General features: G+C 41.3%; 3 protein-coding genes across 3 annotated transcripts; 1 reads left to right on the top strand and 2 right to left on the bottom strand.

Annotated features, from left to right (window-relative positions):
- Window positions 1-353: 353 nt before the first annotated feature.
- LOC144193428 (haloacid dehalogenase-like hydrolase domain-containing 5) lies at window positions 354-3,572 on the bottom strand. The gene is made up of 8 exons (XM_077712316.1): window positions 3,334-3,572; window positions 2,663-2,872; window positions 2,479-2,591; window positions 2,128-2,221; window positions 1,843-1,876; window positions 1,562-1,736; window positions 1,229-1,417; window positions 354-794 (listed from the first exon to the last, which is right to left on the bottom strand). The coding sequence occupies exons 1-8, from the start codon at window positions 3,412-3,414 to the stop codon at window positions 506-508; spliced, it is 1,185 nt and encodes a 394-aa protein (XP_077568442.1). The 5' UTR covers window positions 3,415-3,572; the 3' UTR covers window positions 354-505.
- A 225-nt stretch (window positions 3,573-3,797) lies between these two features.
- On the bottom strand, window positions 3,798-7,653 carry ccdc77 (coiled-coil domain containing 77). The gene is made up of 11 exons (XM_077710431.1): window positions 7,564-7,653; window positions 6,893-6,937; window positions 6,558-6,750; window positions 6,187-6,426; window positions 6,015-6,105; window positions 5,627-5,718; window positions 5,394-5,542; window positions 5,053-5,281; window positions 4,850-4,975; window positions 4,607-4,759; window positions 3,798-4,378 (listed from the first exon to the last, which is right to left on the bottom strand). The coding sequence occupies exons 2-11, from the start codon at window positions 6,925-6,927 to the stop codon at window positions 4,232-4,234; spliced, it is 1,455 nt and encodes a 484-aa protein (XP_077566557.1). The 5' UTR covers window positions 6,928-6,937; window positions 7,564-7,653; the 3' UTR covers window positions 3,798-4,231.
- A 299-nt stretch (window positions 7,654-7,952) lies between these two features.
- ush1c (Usher syndrome 1C) lies at window positions 7,953-20,590 on the top strand. The gene is made up of 20 exons (XM_077709126.1): window positions 7,953-8,100; window positions 10,197-10,264; window positions 11,102-11,245; window positions 11,701-11,839; window positions 11,911-12,019; window positions 12,094-12,118; window positions 12,479-12,536; window positions 12,622-12,810; window positions 12,886-12,945; window positions 13,418-13,474; window positions 13,660-13,802; window positions 14,251-14,316; window positions 14,386-14,504; window positions 14,576-14,646; window positions 18,077-18,118; window positions 18,333-18,386; window positions 18,463-18,562; window positions 18,880-18,989; window positions 19,243-19,298; window positions 20,335-20,590. Exons 1-20 carry the CDS (start codon window positions 8,065-8,067, stop codon window positions 20,345-20,347), a joined length of 1,659 nt encoding a protein of 552 aa, XP_077565252.1. The 5' UTR covers window positions 7,953-8,064; the 3' UTR covers window positions 20,348-20,590.
- Window positions 20,591-20,907: the final 317 nt, after the last annotated feature.

Raw genomic sequence — 20,907 nt, 5'->3', positions numbered from 1 at the left:
TTCACTTATTGTCTCAAACTGAGATTATTCTGGAAGTATAGTCCCGGTGAGTCCAAAATTTATAAAAAAAAAAAAAAAAAAGATTTATTCAGAATCAGTGCATCACTCAAAACACTTAAACAGATAGTTGAAAAATTAACAATTATCAATCAATTAATCCATTGAAACAACAATTGAAATCCTTATTTGGTTTTAAATATAATGCATCTTTCTTAAGGCTAGTGTCATATTTTTAATACAAAAAACATATACAATGAAAGGTAAGTAGGTGCATTTTCTTCAACATTTTCTTTGTTTCATCTCAAGTCATTATTTTTTTGTGTTTTGACTTGGGAAATAAATGAACAAATATCCATGGATTGTAAAACATTTTATGCATGCTGTTTTTTTTCCTCACAAAAACATCAATGTAAATTAATCCCAGTTATACCAATAGCCGCCACATACAGCTTGGATTCACGGCAGAAGGACGATGGGACCTGGAAAGGCCAATGAGTCCATGCGACTAACATAGAGGCTGGCCTTCCCGCTGGAACGCCAACTCCACCGCATCTTGGACGTCTTCCACCACGTAGGACGGTTGTGTCAAGTCCACCTCGAAAGCAAAGTCCCTGTGTCCGTGAAAGGCGCCCTGCCGGGAAGCCGCCAATGGCGCCTCCTCCTCTTTGCTGTACACGCCCGTGCACACCAGGATGGAGCGGCACGTCTCGGGGCGCTGGGCCTCCGTGCGTGGGGCCGCTCGGAGGGAGCGGTCGTACAGGTTGGCGCCGTATATGTCGGCCATGGGGTTGTCGCTGCCAAAGAAAGCGGTAGATGAGTCGGCTGGCGGGAACCTGTGTCACTCTAAAGAAAAATGAACTATGGCTGCCCCATTCAAGATGGCGTCACAACCAGCTTGTATAAAATAAGTTGGCCTCATCCAAAATGGTTCCACTCAAAACAGTGATGAAACGGCTATGAACTAAAATGGCCCCATCCAAGATGGCGTCACAAGCAGCTAGAATGAACCAGTGGCCCCATCCAAGATGGAGTCACTCGCCCTCCCATTCTCAGTAAAATTCCCACCACTATATCCATACTAGGTACATCTATCCCAAACTACATATATTTAAAAAACAAAACATGTACTCTTTCAGTTTCTCCTTTAGTGGCCACTATATTTTCCACAAACAAAAACAACTTTACAATTGCTCTAAAATGAGCAGAATTCATCCCAACAAACACTCACCCGATGGCGTAGATGGTTTGGACGGGCGAGCTCCATCCCAGTTTCTGGGCCTGCTGTTTGAGAAGCAACTCTGCATAGTTGTAAGTCAGCACGCTGGGTTTACCGATCAAGGCCTCGTATTTCAGCTCCTGACCAGTCACTTTCTTGTACAGGCTCTCCAAGCATGCCAAGAACGTCCCGTGACCGAACCTATGGAGTGACCGCCACACCGGTCAGCAACCCAGATGACGAAGCCACCAAACTGCTTATCGATTGGACGCCGACCGGTCAACGAGGTAAGCGCGAGCAAAGCATTTCTACAGAAAGTTTCAAGTTGTAATTAAGACTCCTCACCTGGGATTTTTAGCCTCGGTCATCCAGAGGAGGTCCATGTTGCACGCCAGCAAGGGAATGTGAGGAGAAGGCGCGCTGTCCCAATTTCTGTCCGGACGGCCGCCGGTCAGTAGGACGTCAAGAATGAGCTGGAGATTGGTCTCCCATCTGATCGGCTCGCCAAATAAGATGACAGCTGGCAAGAGACAAAACGCTCAGGTAAGCCATTGTATTCCAGATCTATATTATATCCTGCAATGTATTTGGATAGGTCAATCTAAAACATAAAATCTAAAACATACCATCTATCGGCTGTAATCCTTTTGTGGGAGGAATCTGTAAGGCAAGATATGGTCAAATAGTCAAAACTTTTATAAAATATATGAAATATTTCAAAACATTGAAGCATGGCCATTGACCAATATTCACATTTTGTGGTGAACAGTTAGCATTTATGAGTTTAGCACTAGCATTCGTCCAAGCCATTTAAAGTGGGAGGTGAATGGACCAAACCAGCGCTCCCATTACAAATGAATTGGACGTCTATTACCGTCAAAGGCGGCCATTGAGTTAAGATGGAAACTCACTGTGTCTTTGGGTCTTCTGTCGTGATCCACAATGTCGAGGAGAGGATAACCTTCTCGGACTTGATCAATGGTGACCACGTTTTGGAAGCCCAACCTGAAGTTTAGCATGTTAAGGGTTGAAAAATAGTGACTTGGAAATGATCATCAACCTAAAATTGAACTAATATTAAAATTCCTCCATCGAAGTCACTATATTACTTATTTAAGTCAACTTTGAGTGATTTTAATTTGGTGACCTAAGGTCTAGATCGCCACACAACTACTTTTGCATAATGTAGGAGTTTGAAGCCATATTAGAAGAAAATAAAGTGTAGCATAGCACAGAGTAGAAGGTCCAAAAAGTCAGGATACGCCCGAGCCACCTCTGGGATTGGACCCTGTCCGGAAACCAGCACACACTTTTGATGAAACTGTGTAAACATCCTCAAAGGACTGTGGGACAGCATCACCTGCTCTGGGGTCACCTAAGTACACGAAGGAAGGCAGGAATGAGAAGAATGTGGGTCCCAGCCATCCAAAATGGCTGCTCTCTTACCTCCACATCAAGCAAACTTGAAAGATGTTCCGCTTTGGCCCGCCGCAAACAATTTCCCGCGTTGGTGACGAAGACCACCGGTACTTTGTATTGCCCGTGCCGGTCCACCAGCTTCTGAAAACAGCGCTTGGCCGCCGGGATGGGCGTCCCGCCGCGCACCAACACGCCATCGATGTCGAAGAGGAGACCGAATGAGCCTTGAGTAGATGTCTGTCAAAACGTAGCAACAACACGAGTCTTACTAACGGTGGAAATAGACTCGGGAACCGCAGGTTGAAGACCCTCCGCGAATTTAGTGGCACCTAATTTCAATTTTGGGGTCAAATGTCACTGGACCAAAACTTAATTTGTATGTCTGTATTCAAAATAAATCAGGGAGGAATTATTATTATCAAATTTGCAGGAAATGTTTGTTATTTGAAAGAAGGTAGGTGATTTCACTTTAATGATCAAACTCCAACTAAATGAATGGTGGTACCTCCCATATTTATTTAACAAAATGATTAACTTGATAAAATGTGACTAAATTACTGTTTCAGAATGAAGTGTACTAATCTACAAACTGATCAATTTAGAGATACCACTGTGTAATTGCTTCAGGATCTGTTATAGTATACATTTATGGTTTATTGTTATTTTTCGATATGTTTATTTCAAAAGGGATCACTTACATTGCCGTAGTGTCTTGCTGCTCCCTCACTCCCCGATTTAAAAAGCTTCCATGCACTTTTGAAACACTTTGCGCTTTGCATTTTTATTCGCTTGAAGAACAATTAAAAGCTTAAACAGCCTTAGTTAAAATGTTAAATATTGTCAATGCAAGGTCCCCAAAAAGGTTGAACTTTGAATCAAACTCTGTTGACTGAACGCTCGTGTTTTTTTTTCCGGCTACGGAACACGCATGCGCGAACAGGCGCGACAGTGACACACGGAAATAGAATTGAGCGGAGGTTTTTATTTTAGAAAAACGAAACTCTTTAAACAAAATTTTTCTTAATAACAAACAAAGTGGAATACTCATTAAAACTGTACTTTATTAGTCCAAAATAAAAACTATTGTACCTTGTTAATTTAAAAACATTTATTCCCACAAAATTAAAAATATGGTAGTAACACAGATTAAAAATACCAGGTGCCTAATTGATTAAAAAAATTTATTAGCACAAAATATTTTAGTAAACAATACAAATAAGGAGGTGGTCTATTGTTTTCAAAACACTGATTGGTACAAAATAAATATAAAAAAGCAGATATGTTTGCAAACTGCATACAGCAGGTGCTTTATGTATTACAAACATTTATTAGCACACCATAAATAATTTATAATATATAGTAAAAACTTGGTGTTTATAAATTATAAACATTTACTGGCACTGTGCTTTATTTATCAAAAGCATTTATTGTATCAAAAAAACTGAAATTTCCCGAATATGGGATGAATAAAATTATCTAATCTAAACAAAAAATAGACAAGCTATGCTATAAAACAGTAGCACAAATTTCAAGCTCACAAAGCTATTCAAGGCATTTATGTCTGTAAAAAAAACAACAACAACTGTAAGCTGACCCTCAGCAATGTCGTAGCTCATTTTCCAGTCCGTAAATTTTGGCCTTCAAGGTCACCAGGTCACTCTGGACTTTCTTAGTCCTCGAATTGCTATCCCGGACCTCTTGGAGAATAGCTAAATCTTGGTTGGGTCCCACGTTGAGCATCACCTGCAGAATACAAATATTGATTTGATCCATGCTTGGAAAATGAAGTACAGTAATCCCTCAATTATCACGGCTTCACTACATCACTTTTTTTCTAATGTTAATCCACGCTGAAACTTGCAAATAGGGATGATCCTACTTTGGAGTTTTTTTGTTTATCGCGGCCATGTCTGGTCTAGATTAACCGTGATAATCGAGGGATTACTGTAAACGCATCATCGAGTTGTTTACCTGAAGAAGCTGTTTCTCTACATCTTTGAGTTTAGTCCGAAGTTGCCTGAGGTCAGTCTTGAAGCCCTCCGCTTCTAAGGTCCGCCTCCTCTCCAACGCCTCGTAACGTTGAGTCATCATTTTCAGACGTTGAGAGGATTTTTCCGTACGCTCCTGCGCAAACAAAAAAAATTGAATTGGACGTCTAGCGCCGCCAACGGCACGGTATGAAAATAGTTCATTTGAAAAAGCATCCAAGTATACCTTAAATATTTCCTGCCCGACCTCCCCTTGCTCTCTGGCTTGGGCCAACTCGGCTTCCATAGCCACGCATTGCTCCCTGTACATCTCGGCCAAGCGATTAGCTTGCGTAATTTCGCCCTGCAAGAGCTGAAAAAAAAAACAATCCACAAAAGCATATGTATTTTGACTTGTCCAAGAGTATCAAATGAGTCAAAGCTTCAAACCTTGATTTCGTGCCTGGGCGGAGGCGGCGGGCTAGCGCGAGGCGGCGCCGCGCTGACGTTAGCAGCCTGGCGCGCTCGCGCCGCCTTGGAACTTTCGCGGCGTCCCTCCGCTTGAGCCAGGAGCCGATCCTTCTCCACTAACCATTTCTTCTCCTCCAATCGGGTCGAGTGTTTCAGCTTGAGGAAGTCTTTGGTGCTTTCGTAGAGGAGGTTCTGCGTTCGCTGTAATCTACGATATTTTCACATCATGGCGTAGTGCATAACTCAGTTAAGAAGAACCATTGGTAGAATTGTTGATTTATGGAATATATAAGTAATTTTTCTATGAAAAGTCTTCTCACGTGTCCGTCAGGGTGCCAACATGTTTCTCAAATCGCTGCCTTTCGGCCTGCGATTCGTCTTTTCGGATCTCTCGGTCCTCTTGGAGCGTCTCCACTTGTTCTCGGGCCAGCCGGGTTTGTTCCTCCATCTGGGCCTGCAGGGCTTCCACCTTTGGCACAAAAAAGCGCCAGGTTGTAAACAAAAACTGAGTCAAAAGCGAAAAAAAAAAAACAGTGGTAAACAGGCCGCATACTTGGAGCATTAAGCTGTGATTGTCCGTCTTGTATTTTTCCAAAGTGTCACCGGTTCCCATTTCGGCTAATTTGGACGTCTTGCTGGCCTCGACTGAAAAACCCAAGAAAACATGCGCTTGACTTCACTTGAAAAAAGCATACGGAAAAATGAATTGGAGATAATGGCCCATGTATGGACATATGTTTTTTTCCAATTACCAAGCAGAGTATAGAAAGTTAACAAACACAAAAATATATATAAATGCTTTTTTTTTAGATTTAAAAATTAAAAAGGAAATATTTATGCAAACATTTTCTGTATACTTTTGGATATGTATTAGTTAAATGTCCATTGGGGTTAAAAGAAAGAAAAAAACTAGTAAATGAAGTAAATCAATGTTTTAGAACCTCTCCTGGTGACAGTTGTTTTTATTTTTGTGGGCCTGAGACAAATGTTGTCTCCCAGTCCCAAGCTTCGGTTCTTCTGCCTCACTGTCACCTAAATAGAAGATGATATAGCATCAGTTATCCATTAAAAACCTTTAATAATAATTTTCTGCTGTTTCCATGGCAGGTTTACCTTGTGAGGAGGCTCTCGATGAAAATAAGTAGTCTCTCCGTCTTCAGAACCCACCAATGCGAGAAGCTGTTGAATTTTCTTTCGGTCCTCCAACTCCCTGATTTTGAGTCTGTCATTTTCCGCATGAAGCCGCAAGGACTGCTCCCTTTCTTGGTAGAGGTACACCTGCATGTCGCTCAGCGCATTTTTCAGCTCCGTAATTTCAGCCTCCCGCTGGCGTAGGTCACTCATCATCTTATGCTGTCACCGTGCAAAAAAAAAATCAACACGTTGCACCAATAGTCCTTTTTTTGTACCCGTACGGCCCTTCAAAAAACTTTTAATTCTAAACCCGGACCCTTGCTTTCGTATGGCGACAAAACATAAGTCACCTGGTCCTCGATGATGCTCTTGTACTTTTCTAAGGTCTTCAGCAGCTGTCCGTGTTCGCCATCGAACTGGGCGATCTTCCCCTTTAAGAGGTCCAAACGTTCCTTGGACGGACGAAGGAAGGCCAAACGCTCGTTGACAGGGGGCAGCGGCGAGCTCTCATCGCGGCTGGAATATATGGCACATTCGCAGGATCTGCGCAGACACCGATGGTCAGTGTTTTTTATCCATTTTGAACACCACACAAATGTTAGATGGCGGAAACTTGGCTCTCATGTAAACTTGGCTCTCATGTAAACAAAGGCGATAGAATATAATTTGCACAAAAAATAGTTACCTCTGTGCCACTGTATATTTTTTGGGGGATCCCATCCTGAGACAACTATAAAAAAAGAGGTTTAGTCATTGCAGTTAACATGAAATCAAACTTTTTATCCGAAAAGGTTTAGTTGAGAAAAATCCTTCTTTATTGATGTGTGTTATCTATAAAGAACTTATTTTTGCCCATCTAAAAATATGATTGTTGGTCCGCAACTAAAAGTCTGGGGCATCTTTTAATACTACAAAAATATATACATATTTTTAGTAAAAGTACATACAGTAAGGTTGGTATAATTAACACTTAAAATTTGAAAATAATCAACAACCTTGCTACTGTTTTAACGGCTTCATTTTTCACATCATTAATAGATGCCACTGACTGTGATAGACGTCCAAATTATTTAAACTGGCCGCTCCTAGCACGTTATGAGTGGACATCTATCGCCGTCAATGGCACGGAAACGTGATAATTTAATGCCAGAAATTCCATTTAAAATTTAAAATCTCTAGTATCACTGTCAATGGTAGTGAATGAGTTACTCATGTCACTGTAATGTGTCAAATAAAAGTGATCATGCTGCAGTTCTATTTTGAATACATGTTTAAAATAGTAGTAAAGCAATGCAGAAATAATATGAATTGATTTTTAAGGGTTATAGTAAGAATTTATCCGATTTTGAAACATACCGAGTGCCGTTTTGTTGTCTCAGAGTGTTGCTCGTAGCAGTTTAAAACACGGAAGTTTACGCCTCCATGTCTTCTTCGTGTTGAAAAAAGCGAAAATTGTGTATTTTTGACCTCTAGTGGCTGACTAATAAATTGCAACAACACGAACAAGTTGATACAAATAGACCGGTAATAACACATTTACTTATATTAATAAAGGTTACTTAGACAGGCTTTAGGTTTTTGGGTATGTTTACATATTTACTGCTTAAATTGAAACTGAAATTTTATGCAAATAGTGCATTTAATAGTTATCTAATTAATATTGTGGAAATGTAACTTCCCCCTTTTATCTCAAAGTCAAACTTCCGTCCCCATATTTGCCTTTACTTTGAAATTCCAACCAGAAGTTGTACTCTAATTATGCAGGCTTGACACAGTCGCCTAGGATTCCTTGGGTCAAACTTCTCGTTTGCGTCGGTCGCATCGTTGGATACAATTTCGTCCTTTTCTTTTCCTACGATGGAGCGAAAAGTGGCTCGCGAATTCAGACATAAGGTAAGAAATCAAGTATATTTTAATTGCCTGTTTCACCCTAAAATATCGTTTTAAAACTCACGATCCACCTTTAACGCCGAGGGACGTACAAATGTCGCTAAAAATGGGCTGTTTTTACATTGACCACATTGTAACTTTGTCAAATTTAAGTGTGCATTTTATTCAAAAATAATTTCAGTAAAACGGAAAATATCCTATATAGATAAATAAAAAAAAGGATCCTAAACGTTTTTCTTTCAACAAAAAAATACACGATGAGAAAAAAAACTAACCTGGACACCAGATATTAAGATATGATAGACAGTTTTTGCACGATTTGAATGAGGTAAAAATAACATCCTTTTTCTCTCAAATATATTGCTATTATGTGTTATGATGCACTTATTATTTTCTGTATAAAAGATGAATTTGATGTTCTAAATGTTTTGTTAAGCTGTTGGTTGGGTGTGTTTCCAGTCCACGTGATAGTACATGCTGTGTCTTTTGTGGCCCAGGTGTTTGTGATTGTCATCAACCACTGTTTGACTATGTCGTTCTTCCCTGTTGTTTGTTTGTTTGTTTTATTTGTTTGACCTAACTTTGTTTGTCAGGTTATTTTGTCATTTTTCCCCATCGAAACCTAAAAATGTGCACCAGCACTTCCCTCTCTGGTTACTACAACATAACATATAGTCTTTTTTTCAAAATTGAGTCTTGAAAAGTGGGATTGTTTTATAATCCAGATCATTTTATACACGTGCCAATATTGTATACATGTATAAACTTCACATAAAAGTGAAATGGTGTCGTAATAGTGTTTGGAATATAATATTCCACATTTACAACATTTACTTTAATAAATACTTTTGTTTAGCTTGTTTCTGTAGAAATGCGAATGTAGCCAATGACTGTTTTGAGGCCACGCATGAAAAAATGGCAAGGATGGAGATATGAGTCGCTGAACTAAAATGAATTGGGAATTTTTGCTTCTAATTAGAGGCACAATCAGCTTTTGTTTGTTGCAATTTGGCAAGTGTACGTGGTTGTGGCATTTCTTCAAATTCGGAATGAAAACAGGATTCCATGAAGCACTTTTATAAAATGGGTGTCATCGTTTATGTCAACGGTTTATGGTGTCAAAGTCTGCACAAAGACGTTTATGGCTGTCGTAAATGTCAGTGTAGAAACATTGACTCCTAATTGTATATCCAACCAAGCTTGAGTCACTGGGCATATAAAGATGGAAATGAGCGTTAGTAGTCTTTTGTGCCTTTTTATTTTTATTTTTTTTAAATCTTCGTTAGTGTGTTCCATTTGGGGAGGGAGGGGGGTCAAGATAATTCTAGAAGGAAATTCTCGCAGAAAATGTTTATGTGAAACAGAAAATGTTAAAAAGGCTTGCATTGGACTGTTCTAATATACTATCTTGCCAAAACGATATAAAGACATTCTACACATCTATTGTCATTTACGCTTTTGTGTACACTTCTTCCTGCTATTTACGTTTTGGCCAGGCGAGGGTACTAAGTGTCCACTGACTTGCCCGTTTGCTGAGATTCCATAGTATGTATAAGCCATAAAATTACAACCAATCTTCTTTTATGAGAACCATAGATTCCATGTCATTTGATTGTAACATTATTATTTTTGATACATAACAATTTGTTCTTGCTAAAACATTTAAATATGGTATTTTACCCTCCCTAATGCATTACGAGGTATCCGATCATGCCAAAATAGGCCTTCCATCAATAAAAAAAGTTGGAAAATAAATGTGCAAAATGATAGATGGTGAAATTGGATCCTTTTTTTTAACCAAATCACTCAGCTGAAAAGCGGCGTTGACGCGTAAGACGTAAGATGAGACTCCTGTCCTTCCTACTGTAGCGCAATTATTCCATTGGCACGCTTTGTTGAGACGCCAACATTCAGGACAGAAGCGGTCGGTCGGGAGTCGTAACATTTAAGTTGAGATTTGGAATCGGGAACATGTGCTACATTAGCCAATGGCCGAAACGCTTTTTGAAAACCATTCTGCGCCAGCTCAGTCGACACAAGGTTGGTACGGCTTTGGACAGAAGACGCGGCATTGACCATGTTTTCATTTTGATTGGCAGGTGGAGTTGCTGATTGAAAATGAGGCCGAAAAGGACTACTTGTACGATGTTCTTCGCATGTATCATCAGTGAGTAAATGTCATATATAATTTCGTTATCCATTTAAAAAGGAGCTCTCTTCCTTCTCAAGATATTTTTCACCCAATCTTTGTCCAGAATTTATATTTATCAAATATACATAAGCCCGTAAAAATGGGAATGAATGAAAATTAAATGGTAACAAAGTACCATAAAAATGTGAAATCCCCCCAAAAAAGACAAAAAAGAAACAAAAACAAATATAGAAAACTATTTTAAAATGTAAAACCAAGTATACCTACTTTGTATCATGTTTTTGTGTATAACAAAATGTAGTAAATCCAGGTTAAGGCACTTTTTGGTTGACATTTTCAATGTAACTATAGTGTACATAGATTCATATATTCTCCATTGTGGATTTTCTTCACATTTTTATGAACTTGAAATAAAAAAAAAATTGTTTCTAAATAATTAATAGCGGAAAAAAATCGCAAAGTATTGAATTTGTGATAAGTGAAGATGCGATAATCCAGGGATTACTGTACATGTCAAATGTAAATCCAGGCAGGCAGAGGTTAAGCCCCTCATCGGGTTCCATTTGGTGGCCCCGACATGCCTGGCTAGTTTTTCACAAAGGTCCCCCGTTAATCTTTCAAGCAATTTTAAATTGGCTGCAATTAATCAATAATTCAAAGGCGCTTTTGTACAGCCGTCTTTATTTTTAATGGCGTCCGCTGGACAAATAGTGGCTTTTGTTTGGTGGTGAAATTCAGCAACTGGTTCCGTTCCCTTGGCATGAGAGCGCGCCCAGAGTGTACAGGATGCCTGTTTAAGAATGAAAAATCCCTAACTTTGGTTATTTAAGTGAAGTGTTTCCTTTTGGGCAGATCCATGGACTTAGCCGTGCTTGTCGGGGACCTGAAACTTGTCATCAACGAACCCAAGCGTTTGCCGCTTTTCGACGCCATTCGACCGCTCATCCCGCTCAAACATCAGGTGGAGTACGACCTGCAAACGCCCAAACGCTCCAGGTTGGCACCAAAACACTTTGTGCACACTAAACCGCCGTTTCCGACCTTAAGGATAGTGTTTGCATGTGTGGGTTTTCATCCGGTATATTCATCCCATATCCTTAAAACCATGCATGTTAGGCTAATCGTATGCTAAATTGTCCTGGGGACGAGTGGATAGCACGTCAGCCTAAGAGTTCTGGGGTTTTGGGTTCGATCCCAAGTCGGTCCTCACTGTGTGGAATTTGCATGTTCTCACTGGGCTTGTGTGGGTTTTCTATGGGTACTCTGATTTCCTTCCACATTCCAAAAACGTGCTGGGTAGACAGGTTGAAAGCTCTAAATTGTACTGAGTGCTTGTCATTGGGCCCTGCAATTGGCTGTCCCTAATAGGCTGGGATAGGCTGTAGCACCCCCGTGATCGTTTTCGGTCACAAGTGAGTGGAAGTCCAGCTTTCTTCCATTTTCCCATTCAGGAAGTTGAAGGAGGTTCGTTTGGATCGCACGCACCGCGAAGGGCTGGGCCTGAGCGTCCGAGGGGGTCTGGAATTCGGATGCGGTCTCTACATCTCGCAGATCGTCAAAGACGGGCAAGCCGGAAATGTCGGCCTTCAGGTCGGTGGAGTCCAAATGCGAGCGTCTGAACGCCCTTTGACCTTTTCCCATCCCGCTTTTGGACGCTCCAGGTGGGCGACGAGATCGTCCGCATCAACGGTTACTCCATCTCGTCCTGCATACATGAGGAAGTCATCAGTTTGATCAAGACCAAGAAGATCGTGTCGCTCAAAGTTCGACGTGAGTAAAGTCGGCCGGGATCACCATCCCAAAGATGTTTTTTTTTCATACGTGTCTTTGTTTTTTTTTTGTAGATGTGGGGATGATTCCTGTCAAAAGGTATGTTTCCTCATTTCATATCTTATGAAGTAATTGATGAACCAATGAATCGACTCAACTATTTTGCTCATTGATTATCCAAAATTCATTATTATTTTAGCTAAATATTCCCTTTTGATTTTATTATTACATTTTTATAACTTTAAAAAATACTGTTAATATGCTCATTAAATTGAAATAAAATGTCCAATCATCAAACAAACAGACAACGATAAAGCCATTTTATCAGAAATATTCTCTCATTCTTTTAAGATATCTCAACATTTGTTCTCATTAAATTTGTCCATTATTATAACATTAAAAAAAAGAATAAATCTGCTCAAAGATTGAGCGAGTTAACCTTCTCCTTTCTTTGTTCAGCTCGTCGGACGAAGCCCTCAAATGGCAGTTTGTGGATCAATTCGTATCCGAATCTGGGGTGAGAACATCTCGGAACCGGAAAAAAAAAACCCAAGCGCGCTCGTCTGATTCTCGAACTGGCTCCTCCCCCTTTGCCCACCCAGGAGAAAAAAAGCAGCGTGGCCGGCTTGGTGTCCATCGGAGGGAAGGAAATCAAGGAGAAGAAGGTCTTCCTCAGCCTGGTGGGCACCAAAGGGATGGGCATCAGCATCTCAAGCGGTCCCACGCAGAAACCGGGCATCTACATCAGCAACGTCAAAGCGGCTTCGCTGTCAGCCGAGGTCGGGCTTCAGGTGAGACGGGCGGCGTGGCTTTTCCCTCATCTGGCGTGGCCATGCACCCACACTTGTTTTGCTTTTTTATTCCAGATTGGAGACCAGATTGTGGAGGTCAACGGGGTAGACTTCACCAATGTGGACCACAAAGAGGTCAGTTTTTATTTTTTCATAATTTTTTTGTTTTATAGAGCTGCTACACATAAAAAAATCGATGCTCGGACGTTTGGTCGCCGGTCTTTTGGTCGCAGGTCAAATGGTGACAGAGTTCACTGTTGAAACCAGCTCTCAAAATTCTATTAATGAGAGAATTTATTATCTAAGGAAGAGAGTTTAATATCTAAGTACTGTTTAATATCTAAGTACATTTGACCGGCAACCAAACGTCTGGCGACCAAACGTCCAGCGACCAAACGTTGCAGAAAAAAAAACGTTTTATTTTGTTTGAATTTTCCTAGTTTAGATACAAAATGTGTATTTACTAGTTTGGTAAAGATGGGTGTATGTATTAAACTACGGAAGATTTGAGGAAAGTAAATACATTGATGAAATGTCAGATATTTGTGACAGCTAACGTAGCAAAAGTGAGATATTTTGACATTTGCTTTCTTCTTTCCTCTGATAGGCTGTGCGAGTCCTGAAAAGCAGCAGGAGTCTGACCATTACTGTTCTGACTGGGGCTGTAAGTCAACACAAAATACTTTCTTTTCTATCCTGAAACTACATTTTCCTATGGAGGCATTTCGTAACCTGAATATTTAAATTTTTGACCTGGGCTAATGATTGGGATAGAAAGGAATGGGTTTTGTTTTTGGGCAAAGCTGGGCTTTTTTTCTGGGCTGAGGAGATTATATTTTGAATGCTCAGGGCAGCGAATTGTTCATGACGGACGAGGAGCGTCTGGCTTTGGAGGCGCGGAGGGAGTTGGAGCGCCAGGAGCTCATGCATCAGAAGAGGCTGGCCCTGGAGACCAACAAGATTCTCAAAGAGCAGCAGGAGAAAGAAAGGCAGTGAGTCCCACAACACTACAAAAGTCATTCAAATGGAATTTGATTCCTAACTTCTTTTTCAAAATGACACCCTTTGTATACTATTTATTTGAAACCTTGAGTCATGATTTTTTTTAAAAACATAAGTACAAAATATGTTTCGTTTTCAGCTTAATCTGTTTTTAATTTTTCAGAATTCATTTTTAAACTGCAATCATTCAAAAACAATTTTTCATCTTGCAAAAAATTCCAAATATTATTTTCTTGAGTTTATTTTTCCATTTATTTATGTATTAGTCTTCTTAAAAATGTATTTTAATGTATCTTTTATGTAGTAATGATTTTCTAGAATTAAAAATCATCCCTCAGTGATTTTTGTTTTTAGTTGTAGTTTTGATTCAAAATGATGTACTATATAAGTTAGTACTTTTCTGTATTTTCCCCAAACACTCTATTTTTGACATTTCAGAAGGAAGATGGAAATCTCGCAAAAAGCCGCAGAAGAAGAAGAACGCTACAAACACGAGATGGAACGGTAAAAGCCGGCGCTCGTCCGCTTTTTCCCGTCCAATGTTCGCTAACCTGCTCGCCGGCCCTTCCTTAGAATCGAGGCGGCGGAAAACAAGCACCGTCGGGAATGGGAGGAAGACTACGGCGCCCCCGAGCGGCCTCGCCCGGCACCCGAAATGACGAGTGCCTCGCCACCCAAAGCCAAGAGTTCTCGTGAGTTGCCCGTTTTCTACTTTCTCGCATGGCTTTTTCCTTCTTGAGGCTCCATTTTGTTCCCACGGCAGTCGAAGCGTTCGATCTGGAAGCCGACTCGTTAGCCGCCGACGAGGCCGAAGAGAACGAGCGGGACGAGCGAGTGAGTGCGAGGGGAGGGGCCTCAGAGGAGGCGGGGCTAGACAATCATCCGTGAATTTCCTCTGACAACCAAGCGGAACCGTTTCGCAACACGGTTTAGGTCAGGCGTGTTAAACTCATTTTGGTTGGCGGCCAAATTCATGCCAATTAGACGGAGCTGTTTATTTTTGCCCCAAAAAGTCAACTCGCTTCCAGTTTGCATGTTTTCCCCATGCCCGGGTGGCTTTACTCCGGGTACTCCAACAAAAAAAAACATGCTAGGCTAATGGGATGGGAAATTGTGCCTATGGATGATTGGGATTGGTTGTTTGTCTCATTGTGCCTTGGGATTGGCTGGCCTGGATTCAAGGTGTCCCCTGCCTGGAGCCAGTAGATAGCTGGGATAGATTCCGGCACCGCTGGCGACCCTTGTGGGGATAAGTGGGACAGAAAATGATGAAAGTGGATTTTTTCTCAAAAGTCATTGATGATGAATGTGGTTTGTGGCGATTTCTTGGTCTTATTTTGCTTCATCTCCGTAGCATTTGGCTGGTTTTACCGATACGAGGGGAAACTTCCTTCATTCCGCAAGGTATTGTCAATATCCTCGTGTGCCCTGAGTGAACTTTTTGGATTTGAGTTGCAGTGGTTTGATTTTTAAAAATGTTTAAGCGGAGATGTGTCGCACGTTTTGCTGTGGCTTTTTGCGTTGACGGGTAGACATTAGTTTTGACTTTGGACGACGTGTGACGCCGCAGAAAGGGGAGAAGAAGAAGAAAAAGAAAAAAATGTCTGGTGGTGGTGGTGGTGGCGGCGTGGACACGCTGCAGGAGCAGAGGAAAAACAAGAAGGAGATGGAGTTTGAGCTCAAATTGGCCAGGGAAAAAGAAGAGATGTATGAGCGAGAGAAGCAGCTGAAGATCAACAGGCTGGTTCAGGAGGTAAATAGAGGAGAACAGAAATATTTGGGCCAGAATCTATAGCGACCAGCCAATTGAAAAAAATCTGGCTTCGAAGTGCAATTGCTGAATTTCAAGTCAGATGACAGAATTTAATGTCAATATTCAAAATTGAAATGGAGAATTATATTCCAATTTCTGACTTCATTTCCAGAATTCTGATTTTGGACTCTGAATTCTGGAGAATACACATTTTGCGTATTTTTCGAATTTGGACTTTATTCTCTGGAATGTCAGTGTGTGTGGTTTTTGCGCGGCGGTGAATCGGAATTGCCCGCACGCACGCAGGTTTCCGAGACGGAGAGAGAAGATCTGGAAGAGTCGGACAAAGTCCAACACTGGGTTGAACGTCTTTGTCAGACGCGCTTGGAGCAAATATCTTGCGTGGAGAGCGAATCGCCTCAGGTACTCGCACTCCTTTCTCTTCACATTTATCAGGAAGTTCTTGTCAAGTGGAAAAAAACACTTCATTCTTTTAATTCCTATGACTACTACATTTTAAATGTCTTCATTGAGAGGGTCTTATCAAAAATGGTGATAAGATGGCCGTGGATTTTTTGTATATTGTTTCCATTTTCATTTCCCACCCGTGTAGTTGTCCCCCCCGTTGTCGCCTCCCTCGGAGCCCAGAGTCAAACGCTTCCCCGGAGGCTTACGCCTGCCCACCACCGACCTGGACGACATCGACTTGGACGGCGTGGACCGGAGCCCGACTGGGCCCCCCAAGAGAGCGGCACCCCCAGCGGCCCCCGCCGTCCCTCCGCCTCTGCCTCTTCCCCCGCCTTCGCCCAATCTCAGACCCGAGCGCCCTCCTTCCCGGAAGCCCCCTTCCGCCTCGTCCGGAGGTGGGTGGTCCCACCTGTCTTTACCCCCCTTCATCATATAATCTATCAAAAATTGCTCTCTTATGTGACATTTTGGACGAATACTTTTACTTGAGTCTTCTTGTTTTGAATTCAAAGTATAACACTACTTTTTGCTTACTCTACTCCAACCGACAAAGGGGGCGGACGCCGAGCCTCCGGCGCCTCCCCCAGGCCGCACCCGCTGCCCCCGCCTCCGCCCCCACCTCCGCCTCCGCCCCCTCCACCGGCCCCGCCCCCTCCGCCCCGACGCGGTCGCCCGCCTTCGCCCGAACGCAGGAGCGAGTGGGAGGCGGGCGCCTACCTCCCGAGGGGCGGCATGTACTCCCAAATGTCCTCCCACCCGTCCAGTCCTCAGGTCGGTCGGAGCTCCTCGTGATGGGCTAGCTTCAAACCTGTGATTGGCATTAGCATTAGCATTAGCCATCACAGTTTTGTAGGCAGCAAATCGACAAATGGCTCTTGCGTGCATCCTCTTGGTGTGTTGAAATACTCACTTTGGCTCCTCTTTGACTCATTGCTTTCTATTGACGTCCAATCCATTTGAAACGGGAGGCTTGGCAGCGAGTAGACGAGAGTTAATTCGTTGCCATTAGTTGGACGATTGGACATCTATCACCGTCTCTGATGTGGATTGGTTGTGCAGTGGTTGTCTTTTGTGTTTTTTCTAGTGCAGTGGTTCTGTCTTTTTGCTTTGGTTGTCTTTCTGATAGCTTTTTTTTATAAGGCAGGTGCCAAACTGGTGGCCTTGGGGTTAGATCTGTCACCCAAAAAGTTTTTTTGCTTGGTCCATGAAAGTAAATTCATTTCTCCTCATTGTTGTGTTTAAATGTGGTTCAGGTTGTGAGAAGTACTTCCCACGCCAGCCGCATTTCAACTCCTTCCTTGGTGAGTCCAACTTAGCCTAAATAATCAGGAAGTGAGAATACTACAGTACCCCAAAATGAACATAATACAGCAGCTGACCTGAGAGCGAGTGTGCCCCAAAATCAACATATAGTGCCCCAGAATTTTCCTTCTTTTGTCTTTCAGCCTGCGGAAATGTTGAAACGGATGGTGCCGTTCAACTCGTCTTTTAAATCCCACAAGAAATCCCAAGTAATTCCCCACTTTTTCCCTTAAAAAACAACCTTCCTTCATGCCAAATTTCAACTCTCTTTTGCACGGTTTGGCCAAACGTAGAGAGAGAATCTTAACATACACACACACACTCACAACCAGAAAACACTCTTTATAAGGAGTTTTTCCCAATTCCACCCCTTCTAATTACTTTTCTCTCTTCCACCCAGCATGATATTTTACGAGTGTGGCTGCTTTGCCTTGAATATTTACATTTCTTGTTGGAGTGGTCGCAATCAGTTTTCCCGTTGGAGTGGTCGCAATCAGTTTGGATAAGACGTGATTGTTTGTCTTTGCTGTGGATTTGTCACTTCCAGTATGAGGACAAAAATAAGCCTTGCAATAATAATTTTAGAGGCATTGCAGAATGCTTGACCTATTTTTGACCTTGAATGGTAAAGCTGCTGCAAAAATGCGCTGGTTGTCGAAGGAAATTTCACCTGGGAAAAAAAGACCATATTTTTTGTTTTTATTATTGAAATGTGCTCAACTTGTACCTGTTCTCTTTCAGGGCTTTCAGAAATACTTGGAAGACTTTGATCCACACTCAATGGTAACGTATGACGTCTATGGAGTATACTTCCACTCTTTGACGTTTTTCCATTTAAATCTTATTTATAATTTTCATTTAATTGGTAAATATTTCTTTTTTTCATGTATTTTAGTGGACATTTCACTTTTATTTACTGATTTGGTATTAAAAAAGGAGCTACAATAAATATTCTGTGTGTGTTTTATGACGTTAACAATGTGTTATTGCTCGTTAGTTCTCATCGGAGCAGATTGGAGGAAGAGACGTCAGACTGCTGAGGATCCGAAAGGTATTTTATTACCCTTCTGCTAAACCCTCTGGCGGCGTCTCCGTGACCGGCGCCGCTTGTCCTTGCCCTTCTCCAGGTGGGACAGCTGGATTTGGCGCTGGAAGGCGGCGCCGACTCGCCTTTGGGGAAATTAGTCGTGTCATCCGTGTACGAGGGAGGGGCTGCAGACAAGCATGGTGGGTACCGTTATGTTAGAGTATTTTCATTAGATTTTGAATATATAGTAACATAATCTTAGCTTTTTAAGAGCAATATTTTCCAAAAATGACCCCGGATGGCAGTGGGTCATAAAGAAATTCACTCAACTTTTTAAATTGAACCATTTAATTATTTTAGTATTACTTTGTGATCTATTTGACATTTTTTTAACTTTGTTACCTATGAAAATGTACAGTGTGGAAATGGAGTGTGGATTCACTCATTTTCTGAACTGCTTATCTTTACATGCCTTGCTGGTGGGGACACCATTTTTCACTTATTTCATCTTGTCTAGGCGGGATCGTACCCGGCGATGAACTGATGGCCGTTAATGGGAAGATCTTGTTAGATGCTCCACTCAGCGAAGGACAGAATTCTCTGGCAAAAGCCTGGAATAGTGGCGGGGTAATGTCAAAACATATCTATATATATATTTCTGTGTGTATATATTGGTTCAGTTATTGATGTAAAAAGGAGAAAATCTGCTAATATATTATACATCTATAATCTTAATGTGAATGTGATCCTAAAACAGAAAGTTGGCATTCATGATTTACTTTCATGGGCCGCACAAAATGATGTGGGCGGGCCATATTTGGCCCCCGCACCGCCACTTTGACACTCACTTGTGTTGTAACGCGTTCATGTTGACTTTCAGGACTGGATTGATGTGGTGATCGCCCTTTCTCCCCCGAAACATTATGAAGATGAAGTGTAAGTGCTCCCTTTTTTTTCTTCTTTTTTTGCGGCCTATTGTCGTATTGAAGCGTGTCGCGTGTGGTCACGGGGGTTGTGTTCTTCTTGTTGTTTTTTTCGCAACCGCCGGGCCGGCAGCCCACAGTCACCATCAGTCAATGCAAAAGGCACAGCGTATGGGCACGGTTACCGGCTGCACCACTAACCCTGACCCCGTCCCGTCCGGTAAACCCACCCCAGAGTGGTCGTGCACTCGTCTGTAACGATGGCCGCCTGCCCTTGACGGCCGTGCGCGCCCAAATTGTGGCCCAAAAACAAATTTGAATTTAGATAGACCGTCATGTCCAATTTTTCAATTCTTCTTCGCAAATTGTGTGCGCACTTTGGCCACCGAGAGGCAGTGTGGCACTTTTTAGATAAGCACCGACAGTAACATAAAGCAGTTAAAAGTTGCCATGTTGGGTTTTTAAAGTGAGGATCGCTGATGAAAACAGACAAAACTCAAAAGTAGTTTCATTTCATTTTCAACTAATATTAACATCATATTAGCCTGCAGTTAAATACATTGAGTCGTAAATAGACTGTATATATTAAACATTTGCATGTACGTACTTGTACTGTAGTTGTGTGCATGTACTTGAAGTACAAATATCTACAACAAATGTGTACTTGGTTGTATATTTACTCCACAAGTACTTGCAAAAACTAGTCTTAAAAGTTCTAGTACTGCAAACACATTTACAGTGTTCCCTCGATTAGCGCGGCTTCACTTATTGCGAATTCACTTTGCGATTTTTTTCCTGCTATTAATTATTTACTTCTTTTTGTTTGTTTTTACTATATTGGCATGTGCTTGTTCTGCAACCACGTTTTCACGCACGTACTTGTGTTACATGCGCGTTTATCTGAGTGTACTTTTAGTGCAAGTATTTTTATATGCACCACAAGCATGTGTTCTTGCGTTTACTTGGACTAAAAATAATGCATGCGTGCCGGAAAAAAAAAAGATGACTTTTCCTACAAGTCAAGCGGAAATCTGTTTTGTCGTCAACAGAACCTTCTTCTAGTTGCCGCCGCGGGGAAGAATTCCTTTGGGATTTTCATCCTTTTAGTGAAAAGTGGGAAGTGATACGTGAGTTCACTGCACAAAGAAATGAAGAAATAATATAACGTTGTACAATTTTCACTTTCAAATGCATACATGCAACTTTCCTCAGTTTTGAGTATCATGGAAGAGTATCGAAATAGTGATTTTTAAAGAATATCATGGAAATGTTTATTAAAAAAGATCATTATGGAACTGTGCACTTGCATCAACTGTTGCATGTTCCTTTAAAAAAGTGGAGGATCTTAGAAATGTTTAAAAGGTGTATCAACCCCCAAAATGGAATTTCATGGAAAATCTTTATTTACATTTTTTATTACACAAATAGTATTTTCCACGATTTCATTTTAAAAAGTATTTTTTAAAAATCACCAACAATACTGCTTAATAATCTTGGGGAAAAATGTCAATTTTCAATAACTACACAGTCATAGAAAAGTGAATTAACTCTTAAAATTATTATTTTTATTTTACACCTTTTTACTTCAATTCTGAAATGAACTTTTTCAACAGAATGAAATG

The sequence above is a fragment of the Stigmatopora nigra genome, chromosome 2 (genome assembly GCF_051989575.1).
Source record: "Stigmatopora nigra isolate UIUO_SnigA chromosome 2, RoL_Snig_1.1, whole genome shotgun sequence".
NCBI lineage: Eukaryota > Metazoa > Chordata > Actinopteri > Syngnathiformes > Syngnathidae > Stigmatopora > Stigmatopora nigra.
The sequence above is the reverse complement of the archived record's forward strand: the minus strand, read 5'-3'. Positions and strand labels throughout refer to the sequence as shown.